Raw genomic sequence first — 21,196 nt, 5'->3', positions numbered from 1 at the left:
ACTGATTTTGAATGAATATTAGTCTTACTCTTTTGATGGAAGTGTAGATAAACGTTCCTCAAGCCGTTCTGTTGCTGCATTTGCATTGTGTCACTTTCATTGGGACTGTATGAAGTTAGCCCATGAGGACAGTATTTCTTTCTTTAACCTTAAAAGATAATCAGTAAAACAAAACTGTTTAATGTTTTAAAAGAAGACATTTTGGATAGCGGCATTATGTTATGTATCCAGATCATTGGATAAGATTTGGCTAATATTTAAATGGAAGATGCTTTTGATTTGAGAAAGCCCTTTATGTCACATAACTGTTGAACTGAAACAATGCTAAAAGTCTGTGTACTGTTTTTCTAAAATGAATCGCATCTCTTCTTTTCCTTCTCAGGATCCCGTCTGCGCCAGGAGGACTCCCCACCCCGGATTGTGGAGCACCCCTCTGACCTGATCGTCTCCAAAGGGGAGCCCGCCACTCTCAACTGTAAAGCGGAGGGGAGGCCGACCCCGACAGTGGAGTGGTACAAGGACGGAGAGCGGGTGGAAACGGACAAAGATGACCCACGTTCCCACCGCATGCTGCTGCCCAGTGGCTCGCTTTTCTTCCTTCGCATCGTTCATGGACGACGGAGCAAACCGGATGAGGGAGCCTACGTCTGCGTGGCCCGGAACTACCTGGGAGAAGCTGTCAGCCGCAATGCATCTTTGGAAGTAGCATGTGAGTCTCTAACTCCTCTTTGTTGTTTGTCTTTGCTGCATTGCTGAAATTATTTAGCTCATTTGAGTTAATTCACTTATGAAGAAAAGTCTTGATCTGGCTGCATTCAAATGATGGATAGACTGGATTCAAATTCAGCACAAGATAATTGAACTTTTTTTTGTCCGCATTATCCAACCTTTTTTTTCATTCATACAAACAGAATATTATAGTATTATTCCCAAACACTTATATTTTCCCGTATGTCTTCCTGGAACTGTTAAGCTCAATTTTGGCTTCATTATGTGTGACTTTGGTGAATAAATGATTTGTACACAGTGAATTTTTCCTTTAAGAACTTGGTATAAATTTGACATAATTTTACCTCAATGTAGTTTTATTGAGGTTGTCAGTAGAGCTTTGAGTTGAACATAAAGCATATGATGGAATGGTAGACATGGATCTCTCACAGGTGAGTGGGGGTACGACGATAGGCACAGATCAAAGTCCTGAAGGACATTTGACACAGGCTGCCTGGACTTTGTTGGTGAACACTGACAGGCAGAACCTGAGCTGTGGATCAAATTACCTTTGAAGATGAGCCTACCCCCCAGCAGGCTCAGACTGGGCTTCCTATGGAGCAGCTCCCAGGCCCCTCAACTGCTCATAAGGTGGAGCGGAAAGTCTCCATGTCCTTATGTTGTTTTAACTGGTATGTCCTGTTTTTCAAACAAGAAACGCAATCCCACTATAATATGTGTTTTTGGATGCTTCAGTTGATTTGTGTGCTTGCATGCAGAGGAGACCACACAATCTCATTTCATGATAAGTGGCATGAACTTTAAGCATTAAAGTCATTATTGGAGTCAAATGCTAAGCTCTGATTCGCCTTAGTTATTATGAAATCAGCATCATTTTACTAATTCAATGTTTCATAATGTTTTGAACAGAAGAGATAGCAATATTTTGTTTCACATTTTACGTGAACAGCAAGTCTGTTTTATTTACTGTGATTACAACGATCAGTGGTAGTCGGATGGGTAGTTGGTTTGTGATCCTTGGGAAATGGACTTTGTGCGTTAGAGAGGAGGGGGTTGGTCTCCTCCTCTGATCCAGTCCCCTGCCCTCCCGAGGGCCTCCCAGCAGCCCCCAGGTGCTAACTGTGTGACAGCAGCTTGATCTATCGATTGCTGTAAGAGGGCTCTCCTAGTCTAAATGAAAATTCATGAAAAATTGATGAAGTCTCCAGATTATTTTATTTTTCCCCTCTCATACTGTTTTTTAGCCTTTTTTTCAGTCCTCTCCCTCCATCTCTCATGTAATAAAGGTTGAGCAGCACAGGGGATTGAATGGAGGCATTGACTCCTTGAATGGCTAGAAGGTGAGGGGTCAGGAGGCCAGGAGATGAGGGGATAAGGAAGCGCTAGCAAGGTGAAGGAATAAGAGCGCACATATGATTGTTATAAGTGATACTGGGTATGAGAGACGGAGAGAGGTTCAGGGCAAAGCCTCAGGCCAGACTCTGAGTAAACAAGGACACAGAACTGTACCTTCAACCTAGCTGAACAGAACCATTTTTACAAACGCTTTGATTCTGGCTTTCCCTGATCTTTAAATTAAACATGCTCCTCATATAGATTTAATTGTTAGTTAAAGGGGCAGTTAATCTTCCGATTCCATTTATAGATAAACACGTCATTTGCTCTACACTACTTCACACGATTTTGCTTCTATTGACCTGACCTGACCCGACCTGAGACACACTGCCAATGTTGGCCTGACTGATGGATGTGGGTGCAGCAAACGGTTGTGCTGGTGGGTCAAGTGCAGTTCACCAGGGACAGTTACTAAGTTACTCCATTATGATATGACTTCAATGATGGTATATTAAAGCAGAATGTTGTTAATATGATTTTTTTTCCCATTATGAACCGATCAAAGCTCTCAGAGGTACTTTAGAGTAAATTGAGGACATGAGGAGAAAGAAATGAGTATGAAATATACAGGTAGGGTATTATATTAAGGCATTAATGACTTGTTGCAACTTTAATGACAAGTAATTTCGGGGATATTGAGTAGGAATGTCCTGAAGCTGATCTGCAGGATTGGTGTTTGAACCAATCAAGTGTCTGGCCTCAGGCACCAGAATGGACAGAATCAGTGCAGCTCCGTTGTTAATTTACCATAGTGCCTTTTTCATTGTTTAAGTGCACCCTTTTTCTCTCTTTCTCTCCCCCTGTCTCTCTTAAATCTACAGTAGTCTGTCTTTAAATGTAGATGAAATTATCCTGTTACTCTTCTTTGTGAGATATATATAAACAGTAAGTATTCAATGACAATAACAATTAGGTTATGATCATTCACATATACATTTACCTCAGTAACATAAAGATATGACCATCTGCAGTGCATTTTTCTTTGTGTATTTTTTTGTTTTCTCAGAAATAAGGCTTTCATAGATCCCCAAAAGGAGGGAGGGACAATTCATGAAGTGCTCCATGCCTGGTTTGTTTTGGGCCCTGGGCTTTTCTCTGCTTTCTCTTTCAGCCAGATCTTCAGGGGTGGTGGGGGAGCAGAGGGGGGTGGGGTGCTAAATCCCACAGCATTGGCTTACTGCAGTGATTAGCTTTATCAGGTCCTGACATCCGTCTAGTGATTGTAAAGCCACAGCTAATCGCACAAGAAAAAGCAGCATTTAAATCTATATCCATGTTGGACTGGGTTGGTGTGTATGATATGTCTCACCCCCCACTCGTCTTCTACCTCCCTCCCCCTCTTAGTATTGAACACACCTTTGCCCCCCTTCCGTTCACGAGTGGTTGAGCAGGACCCCGGTGAGATAATTTAATTGCAGCTCTGAAACAGATTGAACTCAGTGTCCACCGAGCAAAGCGGCACTGCTGCATGCTGGACATCAAGCTGGGCAGCACTCACCACTCTCTCTGCTAGAGGAGGAAAGGTGGAGTGGAGAGGAAGAGGGGGAAGAGGCCTCTGAGAGGTGCCTCTGCATTATTAATGTGTGCCAGATTGGTGGGACTTGGGCCCTTACTGGTTTTAAGTCTTTCTAACATGTCTCCTTTAAGTGTTGGATTTTGAACACACATTGTTTACAAATGGGTGAACAAGAGCATGAACTGCCTCATGTTATCTAAGTGCATGGTGCATGTGGAGAATGTAACATTGTCAAAGTATTGATACTTCAATACGTTTTCAATCCCACATGTGTAAAAATTCCATAGTATCAGAAGTACCAGCGCCAGAAAAATAAAATAAAGATCTACAATCAGACTTTCTACCCAAGGCTGCACAGATCAAACACCAGGGAAGAAAATTGACTGTGGGTTAGTATGTGTTCAGTAACTTTTTCTGCAGTGATATCAAGGTGTCAAGTATTTTACTTTTTAGCTTAAAATTATGGTTTGACAACGAGGATAATGCCTCAACATCACTTTGCTGCACTTGAGAAGAAATGTCGTTATAGGTGTTGTTCACTGTCCTGTACTTTAGAAGACAATGAACTTGTAAATGTGTTGCCTCGAAGGTATCTGAGTAGTCTGCTTTGTAATCTAATTCTGCCTCCCATGCCTCTCCAAACTGACTGCAGGCCAGCTCCATGGGATGGATATGCTGCATATACGAGGGGATGTGCCCCCTTTTCTCTTTTCAGAATAAACTAGGTCAATGAGCAGGTTCATAAATCATTGTGAAGCGTGTGTCAGAAATGCTAGCTGCAGCCACCACTGCTGAATAAATTGCTAGCACTGCAGATATCTGTGTATATGTAAGTGTGACAAGGCACACCTGGGGCGATAGGATCCCAAGGAAAACGTTAATTAGCCCCATCTTTTCAGGTGGATGGGTTGCACGCGTATGTAGGGCTATAGGGTGAGTAGTTGCACGTTTATTTCAGTGTCAAATGTGACTCCCGCCCTCTGATGTGTATATGGCTATGTGTATATTAAGTACAAGTAATCGTCTGGGGACAGAGGTATTGTAAAGGAATGGACAAGCAGAATCTCGTAGATCTGCATCCTTTGCTGCTTCGTTCAGTTTGTAACCTTTAAAAATGCAAATGACACAGAAATGAAACAGATGTCTTGGGTTGGTTCTAAATGCCGCTTCGAATGGGATTGGATGACTTTTAAAAAGGTCCTTTGATATCATCTAATGTACCACTTCTGCAATTAAGTGAATCGTTAGGTAGCATTTGGTGCTCGTACAACAAGGTAATTAGCAGGAAAATAGAGTTGGGAGAGGTGTGAGTGGTGAAGAGAGGAGGAGGGTACCAAGCTGTTCCTGTTGTGTCCAGCATGAGGGGAAGCTAATAAAGGGACAGGCCAGGAGGAGCAGGCCAGGTGGGGAGTCAGACTGAGCCGCACTGCAGAGCCTTTCACAAGCTCATCTGGACTCATTATTCCATTTCAGAAATGAGAAAATGGAGTGACAAGTGCACACAAACAACAGACACTCACACACACTTACACAAAAGTGTACACAAACACCTGCCCTCCCGCTCATATAAACCCCGGTAGGCTGAGGTTTAATCTGCACAGAAGTCCTTGAGAAATAATGAAGGGTAATGAAGGAAGCAGCAACAATGCAACCATTACAGCACATTAATGATGCATACTGCAGTTAGGAAATAAAACACAGTCTCAAAACTGAGCATGCTCTAATTTGTATTTAAATATGTTTTACTCTCACGGTCTCAGTGTGTCTGTTTGTTTTTGTGGTTGGATGTGTAGAACAGTAGAGTTGAGGGTCAGTCTAAAACAATTGTTACGCCCTTGGGTTTTTCTGCACCTTTGAATGTCTGTCTTTGCTCTCTTTATAGAGTTGCGAAGACAGAGGGAAGTATGAGTATATAACAAAAAAAAAATCCATGACTATTGATATTTTTTGCTAAAGTTGGCCAAGTTTAATGAAAAAAAAAATGCTATGAAGAAAAAAGAAAAAGTGTGCAGATGCAGAAAAGGTGGGAATGTGGACCTGCGATAAGAGATACGGTGAGAACGGGCAAGGGTGTGAGAAATATCTCCACCTGATAAACTGTGAGCGAGGAGAAATCCCTGATTAAATGTGTCAGCTCTGTGTCTGTGCAGTTTGCTGACCTCTGTAAAAAGGTGTTGTTATCTAGTGGGATTTACTAACACACAAACACCCACATGCACACACACACACACACAGCTCTAGCTGGCGATCAACAGCATCATGCAGATTGCTCTCTCATTTATTAGCCACAGATGGCCCCAGTAAATGAGGACTTCCCGCCACAACCTGACTCCTGCGCAGGGCACAGAAAAAGACTGGCCTCCAGAAATGGAACAGATATTTGGAAAACTCTCACAGGGAGATAAATCATAGGAATACACTGCAGTCACCACCAGCACTCTGACCTTTCACTGTCACACACACAAACCAGCCAATTCACACACACATGATAAGTCCTGAGACTGCACTTTTACTATTCTCAGCGGGCCTTGTGTCCCAGCTCTGACCTCCCCAACTCCACCAAGGGAAATATCCCGTCTCTGTTGCCTTCTTACCTTCAGAGGAAACAAGTGTAGTGCTGAAGATGGGAAATATAGCAAACCTAGACTGTGGCACTGAATAATGATAGCAGTAATGGAGTAGTGCAGCAAGAGCTGGACAAAGATGGAAAGTGTGGTGAGATTGAGCACTTAATGAGATCCAAGTTTTGGACGACCTTTGACCATCTTTCTCAGTCCCTTTATCAGTCTCTTTCCCCCCTTTTTCCTCACTCGCCACCTCTCCACTTCCACCATTGTGTCACCTTCGAGTGTATAAACTGGATTAAACAAGTGTGTGGCGCTCCGTCATGGATGCCACGGCCCGTCAGCAGAGGAGTGAGCCATCAAGCAGAGAATGCTGAGCCAGCCGCTTCTCACGCCCATTAGTGCCCGGCAAGATGAAGCACCCGTCGCACCGGGTTTTGTTGTGTTTCCTTTATAAACCCTACTCTCGCTCCTTCACACTCTCCCTCTTTCTCTCTCTATAGTGACACTGTTATTGATGGCCTCTTCACTCTGACAATGCAGGGCTATTGCTTTGTCTCTCCTGCCTGTGTTTTGCCTCCTCTCTCCTCGTTCTCCTTGCCCCCTCCAGCCCCCACGTGTCTCATTGCCCATGCTTTACACCGTGGCTGCTCGCTCTGCACTGACTGGAAAAATAAATCTTAGCATTAACATCGAGTCCTTAAATTGAACAAGCTTGGCAGCATTGTTGTAAAAAGTGAGCACCTTCAGCCAAGCACGTCCTTTAATAAACTTACCCTGCCTTGCCACTTCTTTTATTCTCATCAGACAGTTTTGGATGTAGACTGAGCTGTAAATTATTGAAATCTGTCTGCAGGCTGATTATTGATCAGCTTTAAAACAGACAGGGTGAGAGGCTCCTTCTTTTATGGGTGGATTGCACTTTGATTTCTGTTTTGATATTGACTTATCGTTGTAATTTATTCAAGCCCTGCACAGCTTTTAGTTTTTCTCCGAGCAGATTTATTTGGATGATCATCAAATTATATTTCAGAAAATACCCTACTTTATCAGTCTATTAATCCGTTCTTCAGCGTGTGAGCAGATAACCTAACATTGGGGTTTCCAACTATAAGTCTATTTTAAATTGCTACACAGGTGTGCTATTTACCAGCATTTAGATGACTATGTCTGATACCACTCTATTTGCTGACAAGTGGGCGAAGGGACAAGTGAGTGATAATAATATTAATCGAAAATGTGACCCTGAGTGAAATCCCTGTAGACTCTGCGTTCTGAGGGTGGTTTGCCATTGAGTCCAGCCGGGATTGGATCCTCTGACCCCTGGAGAACCCTTTGCCCTCTCCTATCCAACCCTAGATCTCTGTCAAACCATAATTCCTTAACCCAGAGCTCCCCTCCGATGAATGCGTCCCTGTAGTGACTGACCTCCCCCACCCACCTTCCTCTCTCTCTCTCTCCGACCCTCTGAGACTGCCAGAGATGGTAATCCATCATATGGAGCTGGGGAGGAGGTGACAGGGTGGAGGGCTGAAGTTCAGGCGCTAGCTGATATGGGTTTGAATCAAATGTCGTTGGAATTGATTCACCCTCTGGTGTGTGGAATGTTGTGTTATTTCTGCACTGATGTCCCTGGTTCAAATGCCCATTATTTCCTTGGTTACTTTCACACACACCCTTAAACACACATTTATTCACACGCATACATGCTTTTGCGCAACACTGTAGGGTGCACAATACTGATTGATCTTGTGGAAGGGTCACGAATCAGTCAGACCAACAGTTCAGCCTGTTTATTTTGGGTTACAACTGTCACGCTGCACACCAGCAGTCTGATGGATATATGTCTTGTTCGAAGCTGTTGTACACACACACACACACACACACACACACGCGCGCTTACGGTAAATGGCTTTTGTGGCTGTTTTTCTAGTTGTGCAAACATTAAGGACAGTCCCTCCTCAAAGTAGCCCTTTGGGAACATAGGAGACACGGCATTTCAGCTTCATTAGATTCTCAACTGAACTGTGTGGATGGAGAGGAAGTAGGAAACTGGGGGAAGGGAAGAGGGGAATACATGGGATACAAATTCCAAACTGAACTAGGAAGTTGAAAATTCAAAGTGTACTGCTTTGCCAGCCCCCTTTCTTTCAGCTTTCCTGGGTTTGTGTGTATTTAGTTATTAATACATACATATAATTTTTTTTTCCCACAATCCCTTAAAGTGTTACCAGGCCCTGGACCATGGCAGAGTTATCGTGGGTCCGGATGTGTTATGACTTGGTGATCTCTCTATGGCGTAGACAGATATTGTGTTTGGCTTGGATTACATTTGCTGTAAGGGACACCTATCAGCCACCAGAGCCTTCAACAGCTGCAGACCAGAGTTGAAACCTGATCATCCAGTCTGTGCTGTCTCTCTCTCTCTCTTTCTCCGTCTCCCTCCCTCTATCACTCTTTTTCCTCTTTCCCCCTTCCCATTCCCTTCCTCTCTCATTTCCTTTCCTGCTGTTTGAAAGTGATACTCAAAGCATTTTGATCACTTTCAAAAGTGAAGGGAGACAAGATCAGATGTTTAAGAGTGCGGTTTCTGAGACAGCTGTGGTTCCATTCTGTTTTACAGCCTGACCTTTACATGACTGCACTGCTGCATCCATTGGGCATATCAGCAGAGGAAGTTGGGTGGTTGCTGTGTCTAGTTGAAGGTGACCTTGTGTGTTGCAGAGTTAATGGCTTCCCATTTCGATGTGGACTGTTTCCTAACTGCTGCCTCTGTCTGTTATGCCTCATTTCCACTGCATGGTTCGGCTCGACACAGCTCGACTCAACTCACTTCTGGTACCAGGTCTTTTTCTCTATTTTATTTTCCACTGCAGATTGTACCCCCTCAGGATAGGCATGATTCTCAAGATGATAGCCGTCATACATAATGTGGCACTTTCATTGACAACAAAACGGAAGAACGTTTATGCAGCATGGCATACTCAGAATAATCTTAACTGGATTTTAAAAAATTGCAGTGGCTACTGTTTGTAGTTTGGCTATTTATAAATTAGTTCAGTGATGATTCTCTCTGCAATGTTTAAATTCCACCTTCTATTAGCAGCTCAGCTCACTTTAAATCTTGACTGAGGTTGCAGGCAAAAAACAGGCACTTCTCACAATTTTCTAATGGAAAAGCAAAAAAGGGCGAGTTGAGCTTAGCAGTGCGGTGCCGTACCGTGCAGCGGAAATGTGGTATAAGATTGCTGTGGGATCAGTTCCAGGCTCAGCCGAGGTGAAGGACTACAGGAGTGGCCATATACACTCTGAGAAATCAACGTCAACAGTTCTCAGCTTCAGGACCAGCAAAGACTCATGATTTCATGGAGAGAAACTATCTCAGTTATGTGTAAAACAGTGTGACCAGGTGCAGTGAGATGACATCACATGGCGAATGAGACTGGGAGCTGTGGTATGTGTGGCCACCTGCTTCTGCAGCTGGGAGGATGATTAGCAGCTAGCCAGGCTGATTATTAACCAGCCAGACACTCATCCAGCCAAACGGACAGACAGACAGACATACAGGCAGACCGGGACACTGACAGACATTGCACATTGCCAGATATGAGCCTGTACATTGGTTGGCACAGTAGAGACCAGACAGACTCGCCCAGACCACTTAAGCACTAGCATGGCCAAAGGCCAACTGAATAGAAATCAGAACACCCCATTCAAATGCTAAGCAGAATGTTATCTCCATGCCTCTTGCTGCTGGCCCTCATGCTCTACACTGTCCAGGGCAAAGCTATTAACGAACATGCAGGCGCCTCCCATGTTTGCTTGTGTTTCATTGTGTATGAGTTTAGATAGGTGTATAACTAATTCACTGTTTCTCTTTACTTACTGTGTTCATTGAAAATGTATAGGGATGGTATTTGGGATGTTATTGCTTGAGTAAAATTGTAAGCAAACTGCCATACACAACAGTACCCCCCCACCCAGTGATACAGAGATGATGGCAGTGAATCATCTTAAGCGTGGCTATAATTGCAGGGATTTGTCTTGGATCCTCAGAGATCTTCTTATTCCACAGGAAATGAAATCTAACGACACTGAGTGATCACCAAGGAGTGTGTGGCTAACTGATGAGCATGCTCATTTGACTCCACCGATCTTTAAAAGCCATTAACGCTCTCCTGTTTCATGCACAAATGAGGCCTCCACACACAAAGGCACACAGGCACAGCAGCACATAGATGTTAGGAACTTGTACACAACACAGAGTCTGCAAAGACACATATGCACATGCACACACATGCCTGTGCCCACACATGCCTGTTCCCACACATGTACACACACACTGTAACAGACTCCAAACTCCCTCTTTCTCGTCCAACTTGCACAGTGAACATTTGCCCATTTGAAGCCTAAATGGCACAGTAAGGGAAAAATGAACCCCCAGACGCCACGTTGTAATGGAGCTGAAAAGAACAGCTTAATTGGCCAACATAAGCCATGCCCAGGCATTAACTGTGAAATTTACATGTTAGCTTTTTCCCCGGCTTTCTTTTAAAGGTCCCTATGGTGTTCATGTGGAACAGACACATGAATTACAACTCTGACACTTCATGAATATCGATTTGGCTGCTGTTGCTGTGCAGGAGGTTATGGAAAATAATATTATTCAAAACATGTTGAGTGGGATACAGCTGCAATTAGCCGGTTGTTAGTTTATGCAACTAATGTGTTATTAGTTTAATTGCCTGTTTTTAGTAATTCACTTATCCTCTCTCACAGACAACCTTGTCCTGTGAAAAACATCCTGAACATTAAAAATGAACTATAATTTACAAATATTGCGGACACATTGTTAATTGTTTTCATGATCTCAGGATGACTATTCTGATTCAAAATTTTAGATATGAGAATATGGTAAATTGCTCTTCTTATCAAACACTCAAGCAGAAGGTGCTTGTCCTTGTGATTTAGCTGCATTCACAGTAGTACAGAGGGTTGATAGTCCAGTCATACCTCTGGGTGCAGATAAGCTGACCTTTGGCCAGCTCTGGATGTGACCTCTGACTGACCATTGATTGACCATCATCTGACCCCATGGCATGGAACCAGAGCTGCATACGGGTCCATTTGGCAGTCTGGAGAGCATCTCTAGCATACACTGCTAATACAGTTAGCCTTGTGTTATTGGGAGATGTATGAAAGGAGAAATAGCCCGGGAAGGCAGGGTTATTCCTGTGTCAGAGGAAGAAAAGCACAGATAATTCAATTACAGGCAAGGGGATATGAGCATCTGTCAGCTTATTCATTCTTATAGTACTCAAGTTCAGTTGTTACTGCAGTAACCTCAAAACTAGATTGCCACCGGATTTAACTCATTACCTGCTGCATGACAGATTGGTACTCTGACATCTATGAACCTTTACCCTCCTTCATTTACTATGCATTTTATCATTCAACACTACAGAATGCCTTTTTCTGCTTTGTTAGACATTTTGTGAAACTAAACCTTGCACAATCCTTCTCCATTTGCTGAGTGCAAGTCCGGATTCTGTTATCTCTCCTCAGCATCTTGCCACTCTTCAACCCCCATCCCTCCTCCATTTCTCCCTCATCCTCTAAATTGCTGTTCTCTAACTGGTTGTAGATGATAACAGTTTCAGCCGAGCAGCCAAAACGCCCACCCCCTTCCCCCTTCGCACCATGAAAAATCAAAAAGCAACCTAGTGACTGACTGCTAATAAAATTAGAATTTCTCATAAACCTTAATAAGTAACTTGACTCGATAAAGGATGCTGATGAGGGCAGGAGACGGCAGTGTGATTGGGAAGCAAAAAGAGGGGGGTATATAATTTATCTCAAAATCACTCAGCGGCGCCAACTGGGGTGTTGATTGTCATAAATATTCTTGGACCTTCAATTTTCACCCCCACGCCCCACCCCCACCTCACTCTGCGAGAGCATCTCACCTCTTCTGACTGCACCCGTGTGCCAGAAACACCACCCTCAGTCTTCCCTTTCTGTCTGTCTCTTTTCTCACATGCAGCAGGGGGATGGTTGGCCCAAGAACGTGGCATCATTAACTTTCTTGAGTGGCAGACGTTAGACGTGTGGAGGGCTGTCCTGTCCCACCCCCTGCTGGGTGTCCCTCGACCCCCATCACTCCTTCCTGTCATCCTCCATCTCTGCGTTTCTTGCTTCTTCTCCCCAAAACAGCCGTCCACAGATTTCATGCACTTGATGCTCAGTCAAGGGTGAATAAGAGGATGCATTACTGGCTTCATATACACATTCAGCATAATGGGTAGGCCACATTATTGTTGGAACAAAATATATTATATGTGTGGTGATGGGGCTAGATTTGTCTATCTATTGAACTGTTATGACTCTGGCTCCACTGCCACACAGTGTCAGGAGTTTTTGTTGTGACCACCACCAGTGTGGCACGTGCTGCTGAGCTCCTTGTGGAGCGACGCCCTGTCTCATTAATCACCAGCCCTGCACTGGAGCCCTGACAGCCCACAACCTGGTGGCCTACCACCTCCCCTTGTATATACTGTGAAGGCTCTGCACTATTATCTGCTCACAGGAAGAAGTAGACACAGCAATGACAGCTGCCAATGGACATTTGAACCAACCCCCCTTCTCAAATGAAACCCCACATATCCCCCATCAAGCTTTTTGGCTTTCTTTCGTCTCGGGTTCACAAGTTTTGAACCACTGGGACAAAGGTCAGTGGATTTGCCAGGTCGTCACGGCAACTCTCAACAACATCAGATGTCAAGAGAGTTGGCCGAGCATGACGAGGCAGAGAGCTCTGCTTGGCTGGCCACTTCCTTCTGGAGAGCAGAGGAAGCAGCAGAGAATGAGAGAGGAACAGTCTTTTTGTTAAGCATACTCTCTCCCTTATCCTTGGCTTTGGTCTGTGTCTGGAGTGGTGAGCATGGTGGTGGGGGGGTATTTAGGCGTTCATTGGGGGAGTGTTAAGGGCTTGTTGGGGTCCAAGTCAGGCTTGTACAGTGGGGTGCTGGGGCTCAGAGCGGTGCCGTGGTCTAGTTGTGTCATGAGCATGTAGCCGAGCTGTCACTTGTCTCTAATTGGCTTAGATCAACCCACAAGAGGCTCAAAGCTCACTGACCCACCCTCTCTCTCTTTCTCTGTCTCCCTCTCTACCCCTCTCTCATTAGCTTCTTTTCCTCTGCCAAGTTAAGACAATGGCCTCCACATGGCCCTTTCCATTGGACCGTTTGATCCAAAATCTCTCTCTCCCGTTCCAGCAGGCCTGTCACTTTCTCTGCCTGCATATTTTTCCTGTTATGTGGCTAAATCCTTGCAAAGATCAGGCAACTAGAGTGATGAGAAAGGACTCAGAGGGCAGCTTGATCTAATCCTGATCGGAGACCTGATTGATCTGGGCCCTGGGGTCGTGACAGGGTCAATGCATGGACTGATGATAACATGGATCATCTTTGGGGGATAAATGTATCGCGGCACTTTCACATGCCATTACACCTCGTATCAATCCAAACAAAAATTCACATCAGTCGTCTCCTCCATTACAGTTAAAGACGCATCCTAGCGCCTCATTTACCAGTGCTGCAATCAGTCAGCCATTCTGGATCCTGCCAGAGTAGGTGTTCCTTCTTGGGCAGTGTTGGATTTACGATGCGCTACCAGGGTTCAGGGAATGACCCTCTAGTGTGCATCCCTGATGATGTTCTAATTGGATGGGGTGACCTTTCCTCACTGTAATTTTGAAGCGTACGTGGTCCTTGGGGGTGGGAACAGATTAAAAAGCAGCAGGGGTGGGCTGATTGATGTGTGCTGTGGTTGGTGTGGTTGTGGATGGACAGTGACAGGTAGAGAGACAGTAACATATGAGTCCACAGCTGTTGAAGGGGAAAGGATGTACAGAGATGGGAGGTGGTCACAGGCAGGCCTGACTGATTGCTACCTTCTGGTACATCAGGCCTTGTAATGGCTGTAAAGACTATGGCTACAGTGATTGAGTGGTGGGGGAGGTTGACTGTTTGGTTTCTGTACACATCAAGGGTGTGCCATGTCATATAGTTCATGATAAAAACAGTATCATTTTTAATGTGATGAAAAAAATGTGCAAAATCATGATATTGCTCCATGTTATATTATACATTTACAACATGACTATACACAGCAGCAAAGAGTATGAGACATGAGTAGTGCTTTTGTAATTGTTTGATTGAGGTCAATGATTGATTGATTGATTGATTGATTTAATTGCATTGTTGCTTCATCAAAACTAATCAGAAGTACATTGCAATGTTGAGAAAAATTCAAACTTCAAGCCACCATCAGACGAGGAAATGCGAAGAACTAATTTTTACACACAAATATGTTTTACAAAGTTAATTCATATTTTTATATATTTCATCGTAATGCATGCATAGCAGAATAAAATATTCTTCTGCAATATCATATATTTATTTCAAGGATATAATTGCACTGCAGACATAAATATCTGTTATGTAAATACTGGCTGTGGGTGCTTTTTGCGATCTACTGTATGTTTATCCCTGATTTTGGCTGTTATATTGCTTTGCATTCATGTATAGTGCTGTCACTGTGCTCACAAAGCTCCCGGCGTATATTTATTTATTTGTGTCAATATGAAATTAGCTTTGCTTTTCTTTGTAGCCTGAATGAGTTAGAGTGTGGTGAATGGGCTTGTTTTGGTGCATTGACTGGTGGATCCTATTTTGACGGTGTATGAAGCTGGAACTAATTCCTGCATATTTATTCGGCTTGGTCTAAGCAAGCTAAGCACTAACCCTACTTAATATTCCAGGGCATGCCAGCAGGAACAGCCTATTGGTGATAGCAAAACAGCCTCACACAGCCTTTGGAAGATTGTGAGTGCAAAAATTCGGGAGCCTCAGAATGTCAAAATAATTTATTTCCTTGCAAATGGGCATGGATGCATGCTTCAATTTAAGGTGCTAGGATTTGCTTTTTCCAGCTGTCTTTTGTTATTTTATGTCATTTAGTCTCGAGTGAATATCCGAAAGCGGTGCTAAAATGCTGAGTGGAAATAATCCACTCAATATTAGATACTGTCACAATATTGTTGTTGCAGTTAACTGGATTCATCAGCTTGTATTCATTAATTTTCCTGGGCTGTCTGCTGTAATTAGTTGTTGGGTTTTGAGTGTGTAAGTGTACGTACAGTCTGTACAGTCTGTACTTGACACTTGATAGATCTTTTCTCTGCTGTGGTCAGATTGACTGTATAAACACAGGTCTTCATGTACTTCTCATTGATCAACCACACATCTCACCTCAGTTAAAACCATTAATCTATAGTCTAAAGGGTAAAAAGATAAAAGGGAATAAGGAGGAAATAGAGCCTCATCCCTTTCCCCCATCCATCTCCACCAGGCATGAGGCGCTTTTGTTGTGGAGTGCATCTGAAAAGATCAGCTTTAACAACCTAAGCAAATATCCATGAAAAGGCTTGTGAAGGGAGGGCCTTGAACTTTCTGTAGAACAGGTGTGTTTTATAGCACTGTATTTCTCCTTTGGTCTGCTCCACAGTTCCACATTGTGTGTGTGTGTATTTCTTAGTGGCTGATGCTCCACTGTAGCGGTGAGCCGGTCCCAGCAGGAGGGCCACAGTCAACCCCTGTGCCATGTGAGAGCTGCAGGGAGCGGGCTAACGAGGTGTCCAGGCAGCTGACGGCTTTGTCCTGCCGCCTGTGAGCAGCGATGGCACAAAGAGTGTCCTGCAGAGAGTCCTGTCTGTTCTTTGTGTCTGCTTTTCTCCTCTGCCCAGCACTTTGGGCTACAAAAGGAAGCAGCGCGAGGCAGCATTGTGGCATCAGGTGGACGAGGCGCTGTGCCTGTCCCCCAGTTTCCTCCTCCCCATCCGTGTCCTCTTTAGACCACAAAAAACATATATTTGAGTCTTGGATAGCTTTAAATTTGTCACTCATGCAGTTGGTCGGCTCCTGTGTTATTTTCACAGGAGTCTTGGCAAATAACTATCATTTTATTACACTCCCCATCCCTTTTCCTTGTTCCATCTTGCCTTTCTTTCCTCTCTTTTTCTGTCACATTATGCAAGAGTGAGTGATGATCCGGAGGGCAGTCGGTTCTCTGTCATGTGTTTGCTGCTTGTATTTGTTCTGTCTCCCATCTTCCTCTCTTTGCTTTCTACTCTAATTTATGAACTGCTACACTTGAGTGGGCATAGTGCCTATTAAAACCAGCACAGCGCCTCTGTTTGTCCTGGCCTTTCCTGCTCCACAGGAAGCTCATCTAGAGCCCTCACTAGTTAATGCCACTGCAGGGGGGGAGCAAGAAACATGGACACCTCTGTGGATCCCCTGCTCACTGGAGGGAGAGGTTTGACGCTTCTTTTAAAAGGCCAAAGTCATTTGTCTTTGTTGTTTTCTGTCTCCCAGGGATTGTTTAGAGAGATAAAGACTGAAAGGGAGTAAGAACAAGCAAGAAAACATGCCTTTCTCTCAGGAATCTCTTTGTAGATGGTGAGAATGTTTCTCATCTCAGCCATTGTATTAAAAGCTGTATTTTGCTCTGTGGTTCTACATCTAGGGGGGCTCTGATGAGACTTTCTGTTTTCTAAGTTTTCTCTTGACTTAGACTTAAACAATAGTTGTGAAAAAGTTTCATTCTCACATTTTAAAACATTTTAATCTGAACTTCAGTATTGATGTATTTCATACTTTGAAATGGCACACCTTTTAGCATTCTTAAGTGCAGTTAATCAAAATGTGCCAACATTAAATGTGTGTACAGCCAAGTAAACCCCCTCCAATATTTAATCATTTGGACAGCAGGTCTGAATAATGCTTGCAGGATTTATGGTTCCTCACAACAGAGACTGTGAGCTTTGATCCTTCATCCTGTGTGACAGTCTTCTCCAGTGGCTAGAGAAGCTGTGAGTGCTCTCATCAAAGAGTGCATTCGCCATATAGCATCACTGTAATGTTTAATATGTGAATACCACTTGCTGCGCCCAACTGCAGTGTTTCCATATTGTTAGAGTAATCGGATTTAAAACAGAAGAGCACAAGGGCAGACAACCAAGAGAGAAGCACAGAAATCACAGGAAGGTTAGGGTAGAATCCCAAAGGACTACAAATCCCTTCCCTTAAATCTCATTGTTTGGAAACCATGAAACCGGATTCCTGTAACAAGTCTCTGATCAGCGGAGCCTCGGCCCAAAGGACTCAATTAGACCAGAACGGCCCTTTCTGACCAGACCTTTATTTTGCCTCCTTCCTTCTCCCAGCATGCTGCTACCACTGCAGTGGAGCTGCCTAATGCCCCAGACTGGGAGGCCAGCCATACAGCACTTTGAGCAATCACATCACTCAGACTTTGCCCCTCTTATTACACAGCAACTGCATAAATCCACACCAGGATGTGTGTATGCATGCGTGTGTGTGTTGCTTCCCAGTAAACCTGTGGCACTCCCTGTGACTTAGTGTTTTAATTGGCGGCACAAGTATGGTAAACATATATTTAAAACACTGGCAGAAATAGCAGTTACTGAAACATCCCTGCAGTCGAAGGCAGTAATCCAGAATTTAATTTCAGTCATTTTGCCCTCCTTCACTTATGATTAGAGTGAATTATGATAATTTCTTGATTATGGTTCGGCCCCTGCCTGTGAGCCTGAGGACACTCCTTGCCTGAGCTCAGCTGACAGAAGATGGCAATGGGGAGCATGTGCAACCCACTGGATTAGCAGTAACAAACACGTTCTTTGAGATGGCAAAAAAAACAAGCTGTACTTTGTGCTGCATGTTTGTCTTCAATTTGCCCCCGCAGTCTCTCTAGCACATGATGGCAGTGTGGCAGGTACAGAAATACTCAACTCTTCATCTGTGGTTCATCATCAGACTTGTGTCAGTCACCTATCTACAAAGACTGAGGTGAGGGAGGTAGATAAGGAGAAGAAACAGGGAAATGGGATGAGAAACGGGACCAAGAAACAAAGAAATAGCTAAGCTGATATTGTGGTGTGTGTGCATATTGTGTGTATGATAATGACTGAGCGTATGTATGTGAGAGAGAAGCTTCAGCAGTCAGGTTGGCAATCTCCATATCATGGCTTTTATTGTCTGGAAACCCAATACCAGAACACCAATTCACATTCAATCAGCAATTCAATCAGTGATTCAGATAATACAAGCTGGATCAGCCACATTGCTTTCTTCACACGAAAGTCAATTAGAGCTTCATTTAAAAAGCAAAATTAGTCGTTATAGATTTAATAAGTGACCTGGGTGGTGGTGGACTGGGCAGAGCCTGGGAGACAGTGGTTGCAGGTCCGTGGGGAAATGAGGGCCTCCTCACTAAAGCCCACTGGTAATGACTTCTGTTTAGTCTTGATAATGTCTACTAATTAGTTAATCAAAGACAATAGCCCACTACATACACCTCCCACCTTAGCAGCTTCTGTCTGCTTCATTGAACAACAGCTTTTGAGTGTAAGGCCTTGAAATCCCCATTCACTCTCATCACTGGCGGACACACCTGGTTGGGTTTGGTGTATGCCTGCAGCAAGATGTACAACACATTAATTTGTTGAATTAATGTTAATGGATGCATGGACAAAAATTATGCAATGATCTGTGTTCTAAAACATGTAAAGGGATAATGAAATATTATAAAAGTAATACACTTCATCCAACACGAGGTGTCCATGCTGGTCAGAAGGTCGATATAAAGACCCTCTGGGCTGGACAGGCTGGAAAAACAGAGCATTGACAAAGTGTCTCAGCACCCCTTGGAGCTGCCATCATTGGGTGAGTAATACTCTGTTTTCTCCATAATCAATTAGTAAGCCTTCATTAGCTAGGCCATTCATTATGTTGGCGTGTCAGGGACGGGACATGGTGCAGTGGTCGCCTCTGGGATGGGCACGTCAGTGGGTGCTGATACATGACGAGGCTCTCACAATCACTCTTGCATCTAAAGAGGACACAGCCATTACTCTGTTGCACAGCCAAGCAAGCATTACTTTGCGTGGCCGAATCAACATTACTTTGTTGTTACACAGCCAGCCAAGGAAGCATCATTCATTTTTGTTGCGTAGCTTAGTAAATAATATTTACTGCTCTTACACCACTAATATGCATTACACTATATTGTTAAAACCATTTCAGAGCCGTTATTCATGTATTCTTCTCAACATGGGTGTTTATTTAGGAGCTAAATTCCTGCAGAACATATTTGGTGATTCTTAAGATTGGAAAGTGCAGGCGGCCTTTTTGTTGGCTTTTGGCTTAAACTACATAGTAATACATCCTAAACATATCCCAATTACTCCGGTTTCTCACAGCCCCTGTGAATATTACAGTAGCTTGTGAGCTGCACCAGGAATCATTAATGTAAAACAGATGTTAGACGCATTCCCTGGTGCACCAGCTCTCATCGCTGGAGTCTGTACCACTGCAGCATCAACTGCTCCGCTTGTTTGGATGCATATTTAATAGAAACAGAATTGATTCTACCATATATATATTTATATATATAAGTGTGTCTGTATGAGAGAAGGTCTGTGTGCATGTGTTGGTGTGTCAGCAATTGTGTGTGGGCAGTGTTAAAGATGCCCACAGCACAGTGTGAGCCGTCTCTGTGTGTAATGGCCTGTGCTATAGAATGATGATGAGGGGCAGGCAGAGATTAAAAGAGTAAGATATTGAATGGCCCTATGATGGATGAGAGCTGTTTGGGGATCAATTAAACAATAAGAAATTAATTCTGCCAGCGACATGCTCATTAGGGACTTGGTGAAAGGAAAGCAAGGGGGAGAAAGAAATGTGTCACTGCAATATTTTATTAATTTTGTCCTTGCATTTTTTTAAATTATTATTTCTTCTTCATATTTCCTTGTGTTTTACATCCACATAATTTTACATTACATTTCCAGTGACAGTTTTATTTTAGCACATACAAAACATTTATTATCTAGGAACACTGATCATATACTGTGTTCTCACAATAAATACTAAGTGACAAATTGTATACTGTTTGCATACTGCCACACTTCAGATCTTCCTTTATGTTTACCATATTGCTGACCTTGTTGAAAGGCCACAGCTAAGAGCTTAATTCCCTCTCTCAGTGAAAAGAAGCTGCTATCAACCTTGGACTCTACAGGGCAGTAGTGTCTTTGTGTTGCCCAATGCAGCTACATTTGGCTGAGCAAAGAAACAGAGGAAAGTCAACTAATTACGGGAGCAGCTCGTATCAAAGGGCCGCTGAGCGCTGCAGATACGGGAGCCAACAGATGTGAGTAACAGCTGCCATGTTGAGTGTCAACCTTCTCGGTGCTGTCAGTCTCCATTTGCCCTGTGCACGAGTAAATAATGTGTTGTCTTAATTCATTTGCCTCCGCTTGCAACAGCCGGTGCGTAATGGATTCTAATATTAAACATGATCCTGTTCCAGTGTGCAATTAGTGTGCAGCTCCACCTATTAACACTTACATATTAATGATGTTTCCCAGAGTTTGCTGAATGGTGGTCGTGGGCCCAGTCATCGTAGGAGTGGGACACACCAATTGGCAGGCACCAGCGGTTGGGGACCCATCAGTCCGCCTGCCAATGGAGGCTCTATGGAACTTCTGTGGTACTGTGTGGCAGAGCCAACACAGCAGCCCCTCCTCCCACTCCATGGGGAAGGCTATCCTGATGCGCTGGCTCAGGGGGTGAGCACACAGACGGACAGGCGGGGCTAGTAGCCAAGTTAGGCCAGGCCAGTCAGTTCGAGGCCTGTCTGTCTGCAAATGTCTGCTTGTGGGGGTTCGATGTGGATGGACTGCTAAGTGGAAGTTGAGAGGATGGTGTAGGGGTGTGGCTGCTAAGTGACAGTGGTCGAGGGTACGCTCTGTACAGATTGGGGGATGGAACGTTTGCTTGCTGAGCAGATGTTTTAGGGGTGTATGTTTTTCTTGGGGGGTGTGACATGGTCAGTGAAGGACAGT

At 43.9% G+C, this 21,196-nt stretch overlaps 1 protein-coding gene across 1 annotated transcript in view; it reads left to right on the top strand.

Annotated features, from left to right (window-relative positions):
• robo2 (roundabout, axon guidance receptor, homolog 2 (Drosophila)) overlaps positions 1-21,196 on the top strand; it is a 322,763-nt gene that overhangs the window by 172,473 nt on the left and 129,094 nt on the right. The window contains exon 4 of the mRNA XM_059332190.1: positions 383-709. Within this exon, the coding sequence (XP_059188173.1) occupies positions 383-709 (327 nt within the window). The remainder of the gene's footprint in view (positions 1-382; positions 710-21,196) is intronic.

The sequence above is a fragment of the Centropristis striata genome, chromosome 4 (assembly GCF_030273125.1).
Source record: "Centropristis striata isolate RG_2023a ecotype Rhode Island chromosome 4, C.striata_1.0, whole genome shotgun sequence".
Classification (NCBI taxonomy): domain Eukaryota; kingdom Metazoa; phylum Chordata; class Actinopteri; order Perciformes; family Serranidae; genus Centropristis; species Centropristis striata.
Note: the sequence above shows the minus strand (reverse complement) of the source record. Positions and strands in the feature narration are given on the sequence as shown.